We start from the raw sequence: 20,608 nt of genomic DNA, 5'->3' as shown, positions 1-20,608 counted from the left end.
TTGTCTTTCTCTGATTGACTTATTGTACGTAGCATAATACATCCTAGCTCTATCCATGTCATTGCAAATGGCAAGATTTCATTCTTTTTGATAGCTGAGTTATATTCTATTTTATGTGTGTATATATATATATACACACACACATATATATACACACATGTAGTATATATAAGTGTGTGTATTTGTGTGTGTGTGTGTGTGTATACCGCATCTTTATCCATTCATTAATAAATGGACATTTGGACTCTCTCCATAGTTTGGCTATTGATAATGCTGCTATAAACATTGGGTGCATGTACACCCCTTCAAATCTGTTTCTTTGAATTCTTCTTTGAGATTTTTGAATTTACTGTTCTAATGTATATTATTTTTAAGAAAATGGAGTATTTATGTTTCTGGGATACTCCAAGTGCCTTCCCCAATTAGGCCTCAGTGTTAGTTGTCTGCTCTTTCTGAAATCCTTTTTTAATTAGCAGAACTGGCTCCTCTTTGTTCTTCAAGTCTCAGATTACATTTTACCTCCTCAGAGGGGCTATTCCTTATTACTACTCCAAAAGTGGGGAAAAGTTCCTTCCTGTCATATCAACTCTTCCTTTTCATCAGAACAATTCTCATTACCTATTTTTTAATTTATTATTTTAATTTATTTAACAAATATTTAATTATTAATTATTTTTTCTCACTATGCTATGAGCTCCATGAGATTAATACCTTGTATGCCCTTTTTAAAAAGCTTCATATGCAATGCATAGGATCATGCTTGGTACATAACGAATGCTCAGTAAATATCTGATGAATGAATGAATGAATGAATAGTAATGAGAATTAAATATTATTATCATTATAATTTATTTATACTATACATGCTAATTCATAATGATTGTTGCATCAGAAAATTTAAATTTATGAGATTAGCCATAATATATTATTGATAACTTATTTTACTCAGATTGGTACTATATATTAGTATTTATTATATGTAAATAATAAAAGTCACTCAGGATTTAAAAGTGACAGGTAAATTGTTCAAATTTGACCTATTGAGTATATAATTTCTCAATTAATGCTTTGAAGTTACATTATGCCTTAACAATGATAACTCAAGTATGTTGTTTGAGCCCTACTTTGCTATTTCTAGAAAGTTAACACATAGCTAATCAATGTTCTCATCAACAGGACTGCACCCAAAACACAGTATACAGGATGTTCAGTTCATGAAAATAACAATGGCCAAGCAGCTTTTGAAAATCCCATGTATGACACCAATGCAAAGTCAGTGGAAGGGAAGGCAGTACGATTCGATCCCAACTTGAACACGGTCTGCACAATGGTATAACGTGGCAACTCTGCCTTCTTCAGAAGCTTGGAAATCGACACACAAAACAGTGCACATTTAGTTCACTGCTAAACAAATTAAAGCACACTTTTCAGGACTTGCTGGGTCACCTTTTCCTGAGGAATGATAGAGAAGAGTGTTTTTTCATAAACTGGACCATAATTCTTCTTCATGTTTACCATGGAGAGTTTTACAGAAATTTGGCTGCACTCTGGGAGTGCTTACTCACAGTTTATTTGCTTTTTTAAAAAAGGAGATTATTCTAAAACATAAACTTATTTGCATATATTGGAGGAGCATCCACTATCAGTATTTCTGTGCTTTATAAAGTATATAGGAGGGACTGGGTTTAAAAAAAGATATAGGGTAGAAAATAAGAGCTATACTTACAAGAGTCAATAGATCACTGACTTCTCTTTAACAGTCATGAGCTACATCATACCCATGGGTCTATTTCACACCACTCTATCAGCTATTCATTCTTGTTAATTGAGTCATTGTCTTCCTTATCTCCATGGTTATTTCAGATTGAGTCACACCCTGAAATGTTTATGAGCTACTTTATGCCACAGAAGAGATAAGATTGCCTACTCTGATTTGATTCTTTCTGGTACTTGTCTTTCAATATCATATTGCTCTTTTTTTAGATCGGTTGTCATAGTTTCTGCAAATTGCGCATTTCTCCCAATTTCCCTCATTAGATGTAACCAATATTATTCACTAAGCCATGGGGCAGTGTTTAATACCTTGCTTCAATTTGTTTTGTCACCCAGAAACCACTCTAGCTGGCAAAATTTGTCTATAACAATGATGATTTTGCAGTTATCTGAGACACCAAATTTACCATCCTTTACCACAGTTTCCAAAGTTTTTGAAAAACCTAATAGAACCTATTAATCTATTGTATTCAGTTTATGATATATCCCATTTTCCTTCCAAATGAGCCTTCGAATTTATTTAACATTGTTTTGAACTTTTATCAACAAGGAGTTAAAAATATAAGATTTTAAGCTTTGAACTTTTATCTAAAGGTGAGTTAGACATATAGTTTGGTCCAGCCCATAAAAATAATGACTACAAAAAATTTACACTTTCAAATTACCAATATAAATTTATTTCCTGATGTCATAAGTTTTCCAAATTTTCATGTATTTTAAACTTTCTATACTCTTATTTGTAAGAAGCAGGTTTCAGATATGACAGGTTTCTTTCATTGTCAAATTCAGATATGTGTTTGCAAGTTTTGGTGGCTCATATACAAGTGAATCACAGTAATGCCAGCATATTGGTTTAATAGGTCATTGTCTTCCTTTTATAGCATGTTTTACTTCATTGAATAAATTATGTACCCAGTGTGAACTCTTTGTTGATGTCCCTCTCAAATATGGATAACTCTGTAAACAGTCTCGACTTTTTGTATCATGAGACAGAGTGCCTAAGAGAAATCATTGCACCCAGAAGCGCTGCTTGGATCTATCTCTACATTTAGTGAATTTCTTGTAAACCACTTTGAGATACATTGTTTTGGAAATTCATACAATTTTCTCAACATTGTATTCTACTGACAGGATGCTGTTTTAAATTTTATGCCATCAGTTATTTATTCTTGTTTATTCAAATGACTGCAATAACAATGATTCATTCATTAATGTTAAGGTTAATACATTTAAGATCTTGTTTAAACAATGTTTCTTCTGCAACTGGCTACTCCTCTTATATTAATGCATACACTTTTGTAAAGAAGTATATTTTTATGAAAAAAAATTTGTAAAAGTATGATGTAAATTTTCAGTGCAATGTAAACAAAATAAAAATGGATAATTGCTTTTGTAAAATGAGTATTCTTTTCAAAATTGTTAGTATACTGGATATCAAAAGGAATAAACAGCCCACGTTTATTTGGTGTTTTAGTTCCAAACTGCATATTGTATTTACTTATTTAGCAACATGATAATGAGACATGGGTGTTTTTCTTTATATTTTACTGTTCCCCAAATGTGAGACTCTTTTAGAAGTAAACAGCCTGCCATACACATTATAGTATTCTAAGAATCTCATCTTACAATTTTCCTTAAATGTAAATATTCTAACACTACTGTCTAAATTTGGGTATATCTAATGATTTCTAATATTTCTGTAGTGTGTTTCTTAGAGATACTTATTTTTAACATACTTCCTGGGTATGAACTTAATAATCTTTTGAATAGCTGCATTAAACTAATATTCAAAAAGAAATCTATTTGCCAGGGTGTAACATGTAAAATTTTGTATTCAAAAAATTTGTCAAGTTTCTATAAAGTTCAAAACACAAGATATTTATGTTCAATTTTATTAGAGTACTCTTTTCCCCAAAACATTGTCTTTATATTTCACAAGCCTAAAGTCTAGCTTTTAAAGTCTGTCTCTGTATATTATTACACTTTGATTTAAGAAATGAATGCTTCTTAAAGTAATTATAGTTTCTTTTAAACTTTAACTGTATTACTTCTACCTTACACTCATTTTATGTTTTCTATACTTTCCTTCTTGCTGTTTGTCCTTATTTTTATCCCTCTCTGTGTTTTTTTTTCTTCCTTTTTCTCTTTTGACTTTTTAATTTGCTTTTTCTTTTCTGCAATTTTTCTTAATATCCTTTCCTGTTTTATATGTCTTCTCCTTTTTAGTCTTTGATTATTTCTCATCTTAATGCCCTTTATCCTTAACATTCTCAAAAGTTAGCAGCAATTTTAGTGGAAATAATTTTATTTTTGTTTTACCAGATTTATTGGAGTTTAATTAACAAATTATAAGATATTTAAATTTCATGGTGTGATGATAAATATATATCTTTTTTTATGAGAGCATATAAGCCCTACTCTTTTATTAAATTTCAATTAAAGAAATAATTTTAAAGAGGCTTCTTGTACTTCCTTATGTTTAAGAACATTAAACCAATAGGTTCTACCCAGGATCTCTTGATACTGGAGCCTAAGGATAATGTTTGTGGAAATAGAACAAAGGGTCATATTTTTTTTTAACCTGTCCTTTGCACTTAAAAATGAGACAAAGAAAAACAAAAAAGATAACATTGGCTTAAAGAGTCAACAAAATAACAAGATGATACTCTCTTAAAGAGATAAGGAGAATGCATTGTCTGTCAAAAAACTAATCTGTGTATTGACATCTATAAATTTAAAATAGGCACAATTTAAGTAAGGTAAGAAAATCTTTGTAGCTTGTAGAAATTCATGAATCAAAGAAATATTTTAGAACAACTAGTTTGAAATTTGGCTGAAAAGAATATTGACTTGCTGCTTTTTTTTTTTTTTTAGGATAACTTTGGAGGAAAGGGAATATTGATCCAAGAAGATATATGTTGTAAAATTCTGATAAATATCTTTCTGTCATCACCACATGAGCTTGGTATTCCAAAATAATTTAAGAGCAGATTTAGAAGTTACTGGGGAGTAGAAATGGCCACTAGATAATTAGATTTTATTCTTCAGTATACAACTAACTGAACTAGTGAGCACCTGCCAAATACTTTTCCAACTTTTAATAAATTCCCATGTGCAATAATTTTATTAGCCTTGAAAAAGAAGTATATTCTATATATTCAAATTCATACTATAAATGATATTGCAAATCACAAAACAAGAAATCTGTATTTAAACTCTCGTAAGAGCCAAATATTCATTGTAACTATTAGTGTACCTATGAAAATAGGGATAAACCCATGTGCTTTTACAGGACTAATAAGATAAATAGATGTAGAGAAAAATATAGAACCATCTACATATTATCACTTAAAAGGAACATAAAGGCCTTCCTTCTCAGTGAGGTATCTTTATACCCTTGAGTTAAGATCAGTGTCTCCAGAAAGAACTTGTTAGAATGAAATATGTCATCTGGAGAACATCATATAATAGCATTATAATCCCAATACCCAATTAACACAGCCAATATGAAGCAAGTTAGTAAAGCTAGCATTCCTAACCCTATTTTTAAACCAATATTTTCCCAGTCTATGGTAATCTGTTTAGAATGATGCCTTTAAGTACATAAAGTGAAATACAAATGAAATTATAAATAAATAATAATTTAGTTACAAAGATATTTTAAATGTTAGTGTAATATGTAATAATATGCATATGCATGAATTTATATACTAATATACATATATATATACACATCCTTACTGTTATGTGAAATATGCCACTAATTTTTCTGTAATTTTGAAGAATATTACAAACAATACTTTGAGATATTTGTGACATTTCACATGACATGAAAATATCTGTGATTTTTATTAGTGACAAAACCAGAGATTATTTTTGCCCAACTCTTTACTGAAAAAAATACTATATTTTAATGAAAAGATCAGTGAAGATAAAGGTAGAATTTTTTTCCATGCAAGTTTCCAAACTCTTTGAATCCTACTGACATACCAAGTTAATAACCTTGCCTTAGAGGTTGGAATTCCCAGCAAGTACTTTGAGGGGGCAGGGAAGAAGAAAATATTGATTGCTCTCTTGAGCTATTGGCAATGGAAATGGAACACTTAATTTGAACTTTGGTTATAGCAACATAAAGTCAACAGACTCGAGGAAGAAATCCCCATGGGAAGGAGTGAGTATAGATAGTAAAATGTCATTAATCAATTAATTTATTAGAAACAAATATTTTTTAACATTAAACCTATGTATGTTACATTACTGTGAGATATAATAAATATTGGATAAATAAAAATATAATAAGCACATGGATCTTGTCCTGAAGTAACTTAAAATTTTGTCAAGCTATAAAACAATTCTTAAAGTATATCTAGAATATGCCACACCATAATCCTGTGCGGTAGCTATTTACAATTTCAATGAAGAATGCATATTTTCTCTTCTATTTCATGTGTGTGTATTTCCAAAAAATACTTATGAGTTGAAGCTTTATCTATCAAGTGTCATTTTCAATTTAATGGTAAGAAAAATAAAACACCTGCTGTTTCAATAGAAATCAGTTAAACAAGACAAGACAAAGATCAAATTTATATTTAAAGATATGCTATTTATTGAGTAAGGCAGATCAGTATTATTTTCATCTAGTATTTCTACTCAATAGGCTATTTTTTTTAAAGCCAGAGAGTGGATATTTGACATGGCTTTTCAAATTATGTGCTATTTATATATGGTGGAAAATATATCACTAGTTACCAGTGTGCAAGTGTCGTAAATGTTCACTGACCTGGGAATGTATTGAATGGAACATACATGTATAACTGCTAAAATCATATTCAAAGTTAATGACATGAAGAAGATTTTAATGTTCAAACAAAAACCACTCAGTTTCTCTCTCTCTTCCACTCCCTTTTCTCTGTCTCTCTCCATTTTTTTCTTACAAATACATGCATATACAAACATAAATGACTTGCAGCAAATAAAGGAAAATAAATAGTAGTTATGATCATCAGGATCATGATGAGTTTTTTTGTTTTGGGTTTTTTCAGGGTGCATATATTTAATTTTATTATAAAAATATAGTAGTTTTAAATGAAAAAAATAGCTTAAAATTTAAAAGGTAGATTTTACTTTTCTGATAACTTTGCTTGGAAGAATATCTACACCTAGAAATGATGGCAGAAGAGCCTGAGTTTAGTACACTTATGTTCACTGTGTTAATATGAATAAAACCCCAAAGAATTAAAAGGGATAATGTCCACACACAACAAATTGTTTAAATGAGTTAAAGAAGTAGAATAAAGTTAATAAATCTATTAATAATTATTTTTGGTCAAGTATCTATATATTTTTACTTTTGTGGTTTGCATTGCATCAAAATTGCCTGGAATAAAAATATTAGATGAACAGGTAATTTCTCCCTTGAATATTAAACTTCCTCTAAAAATTTAAAGTATATAGGGCGCCTGGGTGACTCAGTTGGCTAAGCAGCCAACTTCAACTCAGGTTATGATCTCACAGTTCATGGGTTTGAGCCCCACATCAGGCTCTGTGCTGACAGCTCAGAGCTTAGAGCCTGCTTCAGATTCTGTGTCTCCCTCTCTCTCTGACCCTCTTCCACTCACACTCTGTGTCTCTCTTTCTCTCTCAAAAATAAATAAACATTAAAAAATTTTTTAATGTAAATTATGGAAAAGAACTTGAGACAATTTTTTTTATTTTAAGTGTCTTAAAAAATAAATAATTCTCCAAATAACTGTAGTATTAGATGTTTAACATTATAGAATATTTTTTAAATGTCAAAAATCTTTAAAAATACCTGACCAGGAGTTGGCTTTCTTATATTTATCGCTTTGAGTCTGTGGAGTTAATGAATCTCTTTTTCTTTAAAGCAATAACACTATCCAACCTAACCTTTTTATTTTACATTGTGTTTTCCTGTTACTAACATGTATTTAAAGTACTTTTCCTTGAATAGTGTCATGTAACTAAGTGCAAAGCATCATTATTAAGTGACACTTTAAAATATCCCTTAGCACTGAAAAGGAGCAGAAATCATATTATTTGCCCACGAATTTAATAAGTGGTTTCTTTATTTAAAGGACATTTTAGCTGATTGTATGCCACTCCACTCCTTACTCACCACATGATGTAGCTAATGGCAAATCCTATCAGCAATTGATTTGGGAAAGCAAAGCTCAAATGTTTACGTATAAATGATTGGATGCACTATTTTAGTAAGAATAGACTTCAGCAATACCTTATTGTTTAAAATTGCAATTTCACTTTCAGCTCTCAGGATATGACTGACATGCAGATGCCAAAGATGCATATTTAGAGAATGAAAGTAAAAGTTATGTCAGTATAAAGTATGGAAAAGTTTTTGTCAACTGAGTCAAGAATGAACAAAGTAAACTTATTTATAAAACAAGTTTAATATGCAAATAATTTTTGAATGGCAAAACTAATAGTTCTTCTATAATACTTGTTTTGGAAATGCAAATCTTTTCCAGCATGATTAATATATCAGGAAACAATTTGGATGTGAAGCAAAACAATTTTGAGTTTGCTTGTACATGACTCCTCCCTTCCCCAACCACAGAGAAGCCTGAACACAGGCAGCTCTACGGCCATTGGGACCAAACAGGATGGGAATATATAACACACACAGGTAAACACGCTACCAGGCACTTCAGGTGGGTATGTGCATTGGGATACTCCCATCTACAGCTGGTGTTACAATTGTCAACTAGATTGCAGATAATTCACCTTCTTCCACCACACAATAACTCACAAGCTGAAATCTTTCAGATATACACTTTTAAAACACACTCATATCATTTTCAGGGTAAAGTGTTACATGTACGTATGGAGTTTTAACCATTTAATATGGGTATGGCCGTGTTGTGTGTAGTGTCAGTATCTGTCAGCAGAAGACCACCAGGAACACACATTTGCTTAAGCAAGTTTGTTTTTTCACTTGTCTCCGTGAAAAAAAAAAAAAAAAAAAAGCCACTACGGGGAATCATGGTATGTCTCAGAGAGTTTAGAATAGAATTATTCTAGGATTTCGGCATATGTTAGATGATTTTAGTGAGTGTTTACAGAAGTGGGGGTTTTCTCTGGATTAGAAGCAGAGAGGTAAATCTATGTGTATACATTTTAACAAACATTATGGAAAAGGAAATACTAAAATGGAGTTTAGGCACAATTGTAAAGAAATAACAGTTACTTATATTGGTCAGAATAGGGGGTTATTTGGTCATTTCTGTGGTTTCAATAATATTTACATTTTGTCTTGGTTCAGACATGATTCTAGTCATCTGACTTTTGCCTTGATTCATCATATTCCTCTAATATTGATGGTCTGTGAAATTGTCCATGTTTAACAGAAGAACACCAGGATCTAGTTATAGTGCCAGACTACCTGAGGGCCATACTAGGTCTTAAGTGATCATAGCAGGTCAGTGCCTGGATGTCAGGAGCTGTTTTTCTCTTTCTCAGATGTAGTCTACTTTGAGCTCAATGCTAACATTAGTTATACCAAAATCTAGGCTCAGAAAAAAAATTCAGGTTCTTTATTTCTCCTATTAGCTTTAGTTGGGGGGATATGTTAATTTATTTGCAGGATATTTCAGCAATGTTATCAATTGAAAAGTTTTGTTAAAATGGTACTGTTCTAAAGGATTATTTGTTATCTCTTTGTACAGATATTTTGATTACTACTTATCAGAATTTATGAAAATAGATTTTTAGTAAACTATGGATATATTTTAATAAATTACAAACAAATACTGAGGGAATATTTACACAGCATATGTAGTTATTAGTTTCATTACATGATAAATAGATGCCAATTAAAAAAACTGGTGGCAAACGAACAGAGTGGTTAAAATCTCTAGGTAATGAGTATGTGATTGTTTATAGTGGATTTAAGTGGACTTTTGTTTGCATTGTTAGCATTCCCATGAGAGAAGGTTTTGCCAAATTAAAAATTTACTTTAAAACTTTGAATTACTTGCATTCACCTTAAAATGAAGCATATCAAAGCTAGACCATTTCCCATTTATGTGACATCTATCTCAATGAGTTGTACCCTACCTATCATGTTATTCATGCTAGTAATGGGGGTGTCATTTCCCAGTGAGTTCTTCACCTTCGTTTCCCACAGCCCAGTACATGATAGTGTCATGTTAATTGTACCAAATATATTTCTTGGATTTACTTATTCTTCTCTAATCCCACTGCCAATATCCTGTTATAAAATGATGTTGTCTTTGGGCCCCTGGTGGCTTAGTCAGTTAAGTGTCTGACTTCAGCCTAAGTCATGATCTTGCAGTTCCCAAGTTTGAGCCCCAAATCAGGCTCTGGGCTGACAGCTCAGAGCTTGGAGCCTGTTTTAGATTCTGTGTCTCCCTCTCTCTCTGACCTTCACCTACTCACGCTTTGTCTCTATTGCTCAAAAATAAATAAACATTAAAAAGAAATTTAAAACAATGTCTTTCTCTTGGACTACTCAGTCCAGTAGCCTGCTACATGTACTTTTCCTATCTAAACTTTTTTTCTGATCTGTTTTCTATAAAGCATCATAGTGATGTTTCAAATCACAAATCTTGTCTTGTGATAAGTGATAGAAATAAAGTCCATCCAAAATACTAATGAAACATGGAGGAGAGACTGTTAACCTTGTTGGATGAAGTTGATTATAAAGTTAAATATTTTGTAGTTGATTCTTGAAAGATGAGTAAGAGTCCAAAAGGTGGATACGTGATGATGGAAAAGGGTAGTAATGGGAAGATTTCAGGCAAAATAACAGCACATGGACATAACAGAGAGAGATACAGGTATGATACAGTAAACTGTTGGTTAGAAAATTTGAAGCCTAAGGCACATATGGAGAAAAGACAAAAAATGAAACTAGAAACTTTAGAAGTATAAAATCAGTAAAGTCCCAGTATGCTCTGGTGTGACAGTTCAACTCTTTGTATTAAATTGGGATCCAGCGAAGATTTTAAAGACTGAGTAACATTATTACAATTTTGTTTAGGAGTGAAAATCACCCTGGAAGCAGAGAAAAAACACATAAAGGAGATGAATTTAGGGTAAAATGTTTGGTTGTAAAGACATTACACTGTTCTACTAAGGTCAGAAACCTGATATAAAACAGCTCTGGCTTGGAGAGGAAGTATGCATTGAAGTCATATAGAGGATATGGACTTGGGAAAATGTGGTAAAGACTGCATGTGTAGGAAGGTAGAAAATGACAATGGGTTAAAGAAGTCTAAATGGACTCTCCAATTTTCTGGTTTTTAGAGTGTGGATGAAAAATGGTAACTAACACTGGCCAACATGAAGTACAAAACAATTAAAATGCTAGTTGATCAGTGTAACACAGGTCCTAAGCCCAATTTTAAATATATCAAGTTTCTGGGATCCATTCCAAAATTTAGGCTCAGAAAAAAATGCAGATTCTTCATTTCCTCTTTTTATCTTTAGTTGGGGAAATTTGTGATTGTTCTATTAACTTTAAGCTTCATAGGTTGTTGAAAACACATGAAGGTTCTCCATTTTAACAATAATCTGAATATGTTATTGTAGCTATTGGCAGCAATGGGGAAAAAGTAGCTGTAAATAACTACAAAATCTCATTTATATGGCCTTAAAAATCATATAAAGAAAATGGGAACTGAGTGATATTAGAGTAGGGATGATTTTTAGCTAGTTGACTATTCATCCCTTAAATATGTTCACCAAAGATTTATTTTCAGTGAAAGAACATTACTGGTTGTATGGCATAGGGAATCTTCAGGTAACTAGATAATTAAATAAGAAATACTATTGAATATTTAAGATTTGTAAATAAATATCAAATATAGATTATATCAAATAATTAAACTAACAAACTATTTTTTTCAATTCTTCAAATCACAGCTTATAGATGTTTATAGTATAATTCATTTTTACAATATTCTTAATAATATAAAATAAACCAGAAGCAAAATGACATCTAACAAGTATGTTTGCAATCCTGCACAATAGATTTCTTTTAAAAAATCTGCATAGGAAAGAACAAGCTTGATATATGACTTTAGCATATGAAAATATTGTTTTGATCATTTCAAATTTAGTATAAATCTATAGCACTAGTGTAAGGGGAAATTTAATATTTGTCTAGATTAATAAACAAATACTATATCAAGGGAGAATGCACTACTTACTATCTTTATATTAAAATGGTTGCATAGAGGCACCTGGCTGGCCTAGTCAGAAGAGCATGTGACTCTTGATCTTGGGGTCGTGAGTTTGAGCTCCACATTGGGTGTAGAGATCACTTAAAGAAAACTTAAAAAAGGTTTTGAAATGTTAGTGTCCTAACATTTTATTAATTAATTAACTAAATGGTTACATTAAGTGCTAAAATTTGTTAAGTGGTAAACTAATATTTGGGATATCTGGATTAAGACATGTAAGTTCACTGGTGTAAAAGTAATTACTCGGTATTTTCTTTTAGCCAGGAATTGGTCCAGGTGGTGAGTACACAACTTCTTGCATAGAACAGAATTCTCTGCTTTTATAAAGCCTGCTTTCTTAGGAGATACAATAAACATTAAACAATAAGCATGAATGTCCAGGAAGAGTCCAGACGGTGGTTAAAAAAAATAATAATATGAAGAACCATCTCTATGTGATGTCGAGGTTTAGTGTAAAGCAATGATCATTAAGAAGTTGTGGTACTGGGCACCTTGGTGGCTTAGTTGGTTGAGTGTCCGACTTTGGCTCAGGTCATAATCTCATAATTTGTGGGTTCAAGCCTCATGTCAGGCTCTGTGCTGACAGTACAGAGCCTGCTTTGGATTCTCTGTTTCCTTTTCTCTCTGCCCCTCCTCTGCTCACATTCTCTATCTCTCTCAAAAAACAAATAAACATTAAAAAAAGAAAAGATGTTGTGATACTGCTATAAACTCAGTAACTGAGTAGCAGACACAGGCACTGAAAGACATATATTTATATACTCGATTTGTAAAAGAGTTGGTACTATGAAGGAATAAGGAAAAACTAGCCTCTTCAGTAATAGACAGCAGAAAAACTGCGTATCCATATTGAAAGAGAGGAAGAGAAAAAGAGAGAGATGGGGAGGGACAGGGAGATAGGGAAAGATTATACCATTTCACATCATTCGTAAACATCAACCCTAGAGGGAGTATAGATCAAATCATAAAGCATGACCATAAAACTTTCAGAACTTTTCATAGCCTTGTGGTAGGGGAAGATTTCTTAAATAAATTAATAACTCTAGTAGGAAAACAAATCTGTAAGCAAAGGGAAAAATTGAACAAATACATGCATGACCATTTATAGGATATTGCTCTCAACAATTACAAAATGCACATAATTTTCTCAAGTACACATGGGACATTTACCTGAGGTCATTGAATTAAGAACTTCCTAGCATTTAGTGCCGTAAATTTTCCTCCCAGTACTCCATTACTTGCTTCCCACAGAGTTGGATACACTGTGATTTCATTTTGATTTAGTTGCTTTCTTAGGTCTCTGTTGATTTCTTCCTTGATATATGTTACCAAGAGTGTATTATTTAAATTCCAAATACTTGAGATTTTTCAGATATATATTTGTTACTACTATCTGATTCCATTGTAGTCAGAGAGCATACTTTGTATAATTTGAATCCCTTTAAATTTACTAGAATCTGCTCATCCCCAGAATATGATTTATCTTGATAAGAATTCCAGGTGCATTTGAAAAGAATGTATACGCTGCTATTGTTGAGTCCAATGTCAGTTAGGTCATTTTGGTGGATGGGATAAAGTCTTCCATATCCTTACTAGTTTTCTGTCTAAATTTTCTACCAATTACTACAAGAGTGATGTTTAAATTTCTGATTATAATCATAGATACATGACTACTGAAATTTGTCATAAACTCTGGGGCTGGAGTTTTTCTTGTCCAGCAAGAAAGCAGGACACAGGATTAAAAAGCAAGAGAGGCTGACATCTGGGAGAAGACAAGAGCCCCAGTTAAAGTCTTTGCTCTGTTTTTATTAGGTTCAGAAGGCCTACAAACATGATGATGGAAGTGCACAAAAAGACAATGAAATTGTGAACATTAACTCATGGGTGTGAGAGAAAAAGGGTTTTGAAGATATGCAGTGTTAGGTGTTTGGGTTAATACAAAACAAAATCCTGGCACCAAGTGGAAGGTTGTTTACAGCAGATGTGAGGTGCCACCTCTGTTTACCTAAACTGGTCTAGGGGACAAGAAAGAGCAAGTATGCTACCCTGGGGTCAACAAGGCACCTTTCTTTTGCTAATTTGCTCCACTCTGGGCAGCTTTGCCCCATAACAGTCTATAGCCCTTTTTACCTGTTTACCTAATTTGGTTCCTCCTATGAAAGCAGTTTTCTGCTAAAGTACTAAGTTGAGGGGGCGTTTCCACCCTGAATATCTAATCTTGTTTACTTCATATACCTTTGTCCTATACTGGGGCTTTGCTCTGCCCTATCTATACTGGGGCCTTTGTCCTACTTTACCTATACCTATTTGTCTAATCTTGTTTGCCCAAACTTGGGTGTGAAGATCCTATAGCTTTCTAATTCTCTATGCCTTGTTAACTCATCTGTGCAGGTTCAGGTAATTCCTAAGCTTATTCCCCACAAATTGTTAATTTCTATAATTGTAGAAATTATTTCTCCTTAAAGTACGTTCACATTTTATTTCACATATTTAAAAGTTCTGTTATTGAGTGCTTCAGGTTTACTGCTATGTGCTTTTTATAAATCCACTCTTCTATCATTATGTAATATACTTTTTATTGCTACCAGCTGTTCAAAAAATTTCTTTGCCTCCTTACTATACATATGGTATATTACATATCATGGCATGTCTTTTCTATATTTTCACTTTTTAAATACTGTATCATCATACTTCAAGTGAGTTTCTTACAAGCAGTTTATAGTTGACTCTTAGATTTTTGTCCAAAATTATGGTCTCTGCATTTTAATTGAGTATTTAGACACCTTATACTTGATAAAATATTGATATGGATAAACTTAATACATGATTGTGAGGGTTTTTTTTAATTGATTTTATCTCTTCTTTTTACTCTTTCTTCCTTTTGCTGTGTTTGTGATTGAGTACTGTTTATGATGTGTTTTATCTCCACTAATGGATTATTACTGATAACTACTTGTTATGTTGTTTTAGTGGTTTCAGTGAGGTTTGTACAATGATAATTAACTCACAATATACCTTCAGGTATATTATACTGCTTCATGTATCATATTAAAACCTTACAACAATATACTTTCATTTCTTCCCCCCAGACACTTTATTATTGTTTTCATACAGATTACTTTTACTTATGTTATAAAACCCACAATACATTGTTATTAAAAGTCAATTAAATTTTAAATAATAAGAAAAAGGTATTTCTATTTACTTATATAAACCATTTCTAGTGCTCTTTGTATAGATCCAGAGTGACCTCTGGCATCATTTCCTTCTGTCTGAGAGACTATGTTTTTGTTTGTTGCTTGTTTAAATGTTACCATTTTAACAAACTTAAATGAAGATCTTTTTACAATTATGTTTTTCTTTTGGCTGTTTCCAAATACACTGGATGGGCTCAGTAGTAGAATAGAAGTGACAGAAGAAAGAGACAATGAACTTGAAATAGAATAGTATATATTATTCAATCTAGACAATCGAAAGAAAAAGGATTGAATAAAAAATGAAAACAATCTCAGAGATCTGTGAGAAAATATCAAAAGATCCAATATACATGTTATTGGAGCAGTAGGAGAAGCTTGGGGCTGAGTGATTCTTTTTTAAGAAATAATGTCAGAAATCTTACTAAATTTGGTNGGTCATGATCTCGCGGTTCGTGGGTTCGAGCCCCACGTTGGGCTCTGGGCTGACTGCCAGCTCAGAGCCTGGAGCTTATTTCAGAGTCTGTGACTCTCACTCTCTCTGACCCTCCCCTGCTCACGCTGTCTCTCTCTCTCTCTCTCCTAGAAATAAATTAAAAAAAAAACATTAAAAAAATAAATTGCTGAAAAAGCAGGTGGACATAAATTGAGCATAGGAGGGCAACGTGATGAAGGGGCTACATTCCTCTATCTGCTCTCCTCCCTGATGTCTTTTCAGAAAATACAGAAATTAACCAGAGATTTTCTTTAGGCTGTGGTACTCACTTAAGCCAACTCTTATGCTCTGAGCAACTTTTGAAATCTGTAGACATGTTTGGTTTTTGTTAAAATAAGCTTTTCTCCGGTAGAGTGCATCCAAATGTCTTGATCTTTCAGAAAGAGCTGGTAGTCTAGGGAGATCCAACATGAAGCAGGTATAGGGAAAGATAAATTCAGCTTTGATGATTTTCCACCAAATCTGAAGACAGAAAAAGAAAACAAGACAAAAACAAGTTTCACCATTTCTGAAGAATGCTTTCCAGCTTGAAAGTTTGGCTTTATTCAACAAAGATACAAACAAGCTATTGTAAGCTCCTGAAATATTACAAATTCCTTCTTATCTATAAAGAATAGTTTAAGAACTACAGTTAAAAGCATGTTGAGGAATTGAAATGTGGGTATGAGAGTCTATAAACTGTAACTGACAGCAAGATGCAATTTCACTTCTGTATTTATCTAGTCCAATACCATAACCCTTTTTCCCATTTAAAAAATTTATATGTATAATTTATAAACAACATCTCACTTGTCAAAAATAACAAACTCTTAAAAAGCCAAGAGGAAAAAATAGTTGATTTATCCCGGCAAGAGTTAATAAAAATACAACATTCAGAAAAAAATAAATAAAACATGAACAGTTTTCAAGGGTTTTACTAAGAACAAGACTGGTGAAATCTCTTGAGCTTATCAGGGGCATTATATCAAAAGGAAACTTATTACAGCAATCTCTTTAGACAAAGGAGGATAAGATTATTAATAAAACCATACTCATAAGAGAGGTTTTTTGTAGTGAAAGGAGTTTGACAGGATTATTGGTGTTTCAGCTGCCTAATATTGCAGCTAGTTTCTATTCCTCTTGAGTGGCAAATAACTAAAGAGGGATAGAGGTAGACACCTTTGACTTGATGAGAAAGTGTATTCTGTGAACTTCAATCATTCATAGAAGGGAATGTTTATCAAATTCGAAAGAGAAGGTTATTGCTTATTTTTCTTAAGTTTAAGAAAGCATCTGAAACTAAAAAAGGAAAACAAAGAAATGCAAAATAATTAGGGAATTGTTCAAGTCACTGAATTACAATAATATTAAGGACATTGAAAAAGGTGTTTTTTGTTTGGATTCTGGTTGCTACTCATCATTTGTTTACCATTTACTGCGTTCATTTTTTTCAGATGTATTTTATCCAAATAAGCTAACTAAATCCTTACCTGCTTCAAGAAATCTGAATGCTACAGAATGATTTTAATTTCTTTCCTTTGTGTCTTTTCCTTTGTGTCTAAAAGTCTTCTTATCTGTTAGCTTTTCTAATCTGTGGTCAATTTGCTGTCCTGTAAATTTATGCTTTTCCACTTTATTTTCTTTTATCTCACAACTTTTCCCTGGTGGTCTAAATCATTCTTGACGTTTTGACTATCACTACTTTGTAAATTACTCCTCAATATCAAGCCCTGACCAATTCTCCCACTTGAGAAATATATTTAAAAACTATTGGCTGGATATTTCCAACTATACATTCTTCCAGCTTTTCAAAGTCAACATTTTTGAACTTGAACTTAGTATATATTATGATCAATCTTCTTAATTACTTTCAGTGTGTGAATGACATCACCAGATTTACCCAAGCTAGAAAGTTGAGATCTATCAGACCTAATTACTCCTTTCAACATTATTATGTTGAATTAATCTTTTAAATCTCAAACTTCTTGCATGCATTCCTTCTCATATTCTCATGTTCAACATTTTACTTTAGCTATTTTTGGACTACTGTTTGACTATTGCAATGATCTCAGTGCAAATTTACCAACCTTAAATATATTTTATGCAGAAATGTGAGATTAATTTTTGTAAGCCCAATCATATTAAAATCACTACCTACTCTGAATACCCACATCACCTGAATTCTCAGTTTCTCTGCTAGAATTTGAGTTATTCTGAATTTTTCCCCCAGACTTTAGTAAAATATATTGGTTGCCTACCTACAGCTATCTTCCATTCTTCTACCTATCTCACCATCCCTGTTTGTTAATAGAGTCTTCTACTTCTACTGTTCCCCAAAGACACTAAAAATATTCTGATTAGTTTAAGCCAAGAGATTTGTACTATTGTCTTTACTAGTGTTTTGTTTATGATGAAGCTTGTGAACCAATCCTACCTCAAGAGGGAAAGTCTGCAATATATTAGAAATTCCCTTGTTAATTAAAAGGTCACACTGAAGAAAATCAATCTGCTAGATATTGTCATGTTTGACTATGACACTGAATGTGCAGTAGCCATTTTACAACAGAGTGAGGGAGGGAGTTTGCATGAGGAAATACAGCATACTGAAGTTGGCTGAAAGTTGGGAAATAATCTCAAGAATCACAATTATTGGGAATATTGAGTCAGTGAAAACTATCTGTGGGACTCTCTCACCCATAAATTTCTTGTCATATAAAGTAATATTGTCTGGGGGCGCCTGGGTGGCTTAGTCGGTTAAGCGTCCGACTTTCGCTCGGGTCATGATCTCGCAGTTTGTGGGTTCGAGCCCCGCGTTGGGCTCTGTGCTGACTGCCAGCTCAGAGCCTGGAGCCTGTTTCAGAGTCTGTCACTCCCTCTCTCTCTGACCCTCCCCTGTTCACACTGTCTCTCTCACTCTCCTAGAAATAAATAAAACATTAAAAAAAAAAAGTAATATTGTCTGTAGTTTTCAAGCCAGTTGAGTTTTCTATTACCTGTAAATGAAAGTATACTTCAATGTCCCTATACTACAATTTACACAAAAAGTATAGATGTTTGGGTCTACATTAGATCTGCACCACTTACAAGATATTCAACTTTGGACTGATTCTTTAGCTTCTCAATGTCTCGGTTTTTTCTTTTGCAAAATTGGAATAATAAAGTACCTAACTCTTTGGGCCATTAAGAGGTTAAATAAGTTAGTACCAGTTATGCACTATGAACAGTGTTTGGTCCAATCAAAATGTTCAATAAAGGTTAGGTATTGTTCTTTTATTTTTATTTACATTCTTCCCACATACTGCATTTTTCTTGTGCCTACAGGATAATCTGCTATAAAAAGAGAAAAATCCAATAACACAATGGATTAAGAAAAAAAAATGTTTCCTTCCTACTCATGCAAATTCCCAGGATGATCAGGTAGCCCATCTCTATGTTGTAGGTAGGACATTGCTATGGAGAATTTGCATTCCTCCAAAATTCATATGTTGAAATTCTACCTCCCAAGGTGATAGTATTAGGATGTGAGGTGTTTAGAAGGTGCTTAGGTCAAAAGAATGGAATACTCATGAGAAGGATTATTGCCCTTTTCCAAAAGACCCTATAAGAGCTATCTTGCGCTTTCTGCCATGTGAGGTTACAGTGAGAAGATGGCAGTAAGGAAACACACTCCCACTAGACAACGAACCTGCCAGAGGCTTCATCTTATAGTTCCCTGCCTTCAGAACTCTGAAAAATAAAGTCCTGTTGCTTATAAGCTACTCACTCTACAATTATTTGTTACAGCAGCCCAAACAGACTAAGAGGCTCATTTTTATCACGAGCTTTTGTTTAATAGGAGACTTCCAGTCTCTAGGCAAAGGAAGAGAAGTATGAAGCATGGACAATAACCATCACTTCCTTTCATTGTGCATTGTCAGAACTACCACAAGAACCCAACTTAACGTCATGGTTAGCTGAGACATATAGCACAGGATAGGAAATATTTGATCAACACCTTCTCTGTCTCGGTTCATTTTTCTGCTCACCAAAACTCCCTTTGCCACCTCTTTCTACACATAAACACGCTTCACTACTTTCTTTCTTTCTTTTTTTTCCCAGTAGTTTATTAAGTTGGTTTCCATATAACACCCAGTGCTCATCCCCACAAGTGCCCTCCTCCATGCCCATCTCCCCCCTACCCCCCCCCATCCATCAGCCCTCAGTTTGTTCTCAGCATTCAAGAGTCTCTCATGGTTTGCCTCCCTCCCTCTCCCCCACTATTTCCCCCCTTCTTCTCCCCCATGGTCCTCCGTTAAGTTCCTCCTAATCCTCCTATACGACTTCACTACTTTCTAAAAGACATATCTTAAAATCCCATCCAAGCTTTATCCAGCTTAAACCTCAGGGTCTACAGATGATGTGTTACTCTCTCCATCAGAACAAATGAGGCTGCTTTTTGTCCAAGTTACTTGCTTCCTTTTCCCTGACCACATACAGCCATAATGGAATGTTGTATTAGTTTCCTGAGGCTACTGTAACAAATCATCACAAGCTTAGTGGCTTCAGAGAAATTGATATCTCACAGTTCTGGAGGTGAGAAGTTAAAACCCAAGCTGAGTTGTGCTCTGTCAAGGAGATCTAACAGAGAATCAAATTTTTGTCTCTTTCAGATTCTATTGGCTGCCCAAGATACCCAGTTTTGTGTTGTGTCACCACACTCTCTGCTGCCATCTTCATATGATATTCTTATCCTTCTGTAACTTCCTTTGCATCGCTTATGAAGACACTTATGATGACATTTAGATACCTAAAAGATACAGAATAATTGATCTAAAGATTTTTTTTAATATAATTTATTGTCAAGTTGGCTAACATACAGTGTGTACAGTGTGCTCTTGGTTTTGGGGGTAGATCCCCATGATTCATTGCTTACATGCAACACC

The 20,608-nt window shown here is 33.2% G+C and overlaps 1 protein-coding gene across 3 annotated transcripts in view; it reads left to right on the top strand.

Annotated features, from left to right (window-relative positions):
• The window catches only part of CSMD3 (CUB and Sushi multiple domains 3), a 1,194,711-nt gene extending 1,191,658 nt beyond the window's left edge, over window positions 1-3,053 (top strand). For all 3 annotated transcript variants that reach the window (XM_077772930.1, XM_077772929.1, XM_077772928.1), the window contains one exon: window positions 1,177-3,053. In XM_077772930.1, coding sequence (XP_077629056.1) covers window positions 1,177-1,336 — 160 coding nt within the window. In that variant the 3' untranslated portion in view covers window positions 1,337-3,053. The remainder of the gene's footprint in view (window positions 1-1,176) is intronic.
• The last annotated feature ends 17,555 nt before the right edge of the window (window positions 3,054-20,608 follow it).

Source organism: Crocuta crocuta, unplaced genomic scaffold (assembly GCF_008692635.1).
Source record: "Crocuta crocuta isolate KB4526 unplaced genomic scaffold, BGI_CrCroc_1.0 scaffold479, whole genome shotgun sequence".
Taxonomy (NCBI): Eukaryota; Metazoa; Chordata; class Mammalia; order Carnivora; family Hyaenidae; genus Crocuta; species Crocuta crocuta.
Note: the sequence above shows the minus strand (reverse complement) of the source record. Positions and strands in the feature narration are given on the sequence as shown.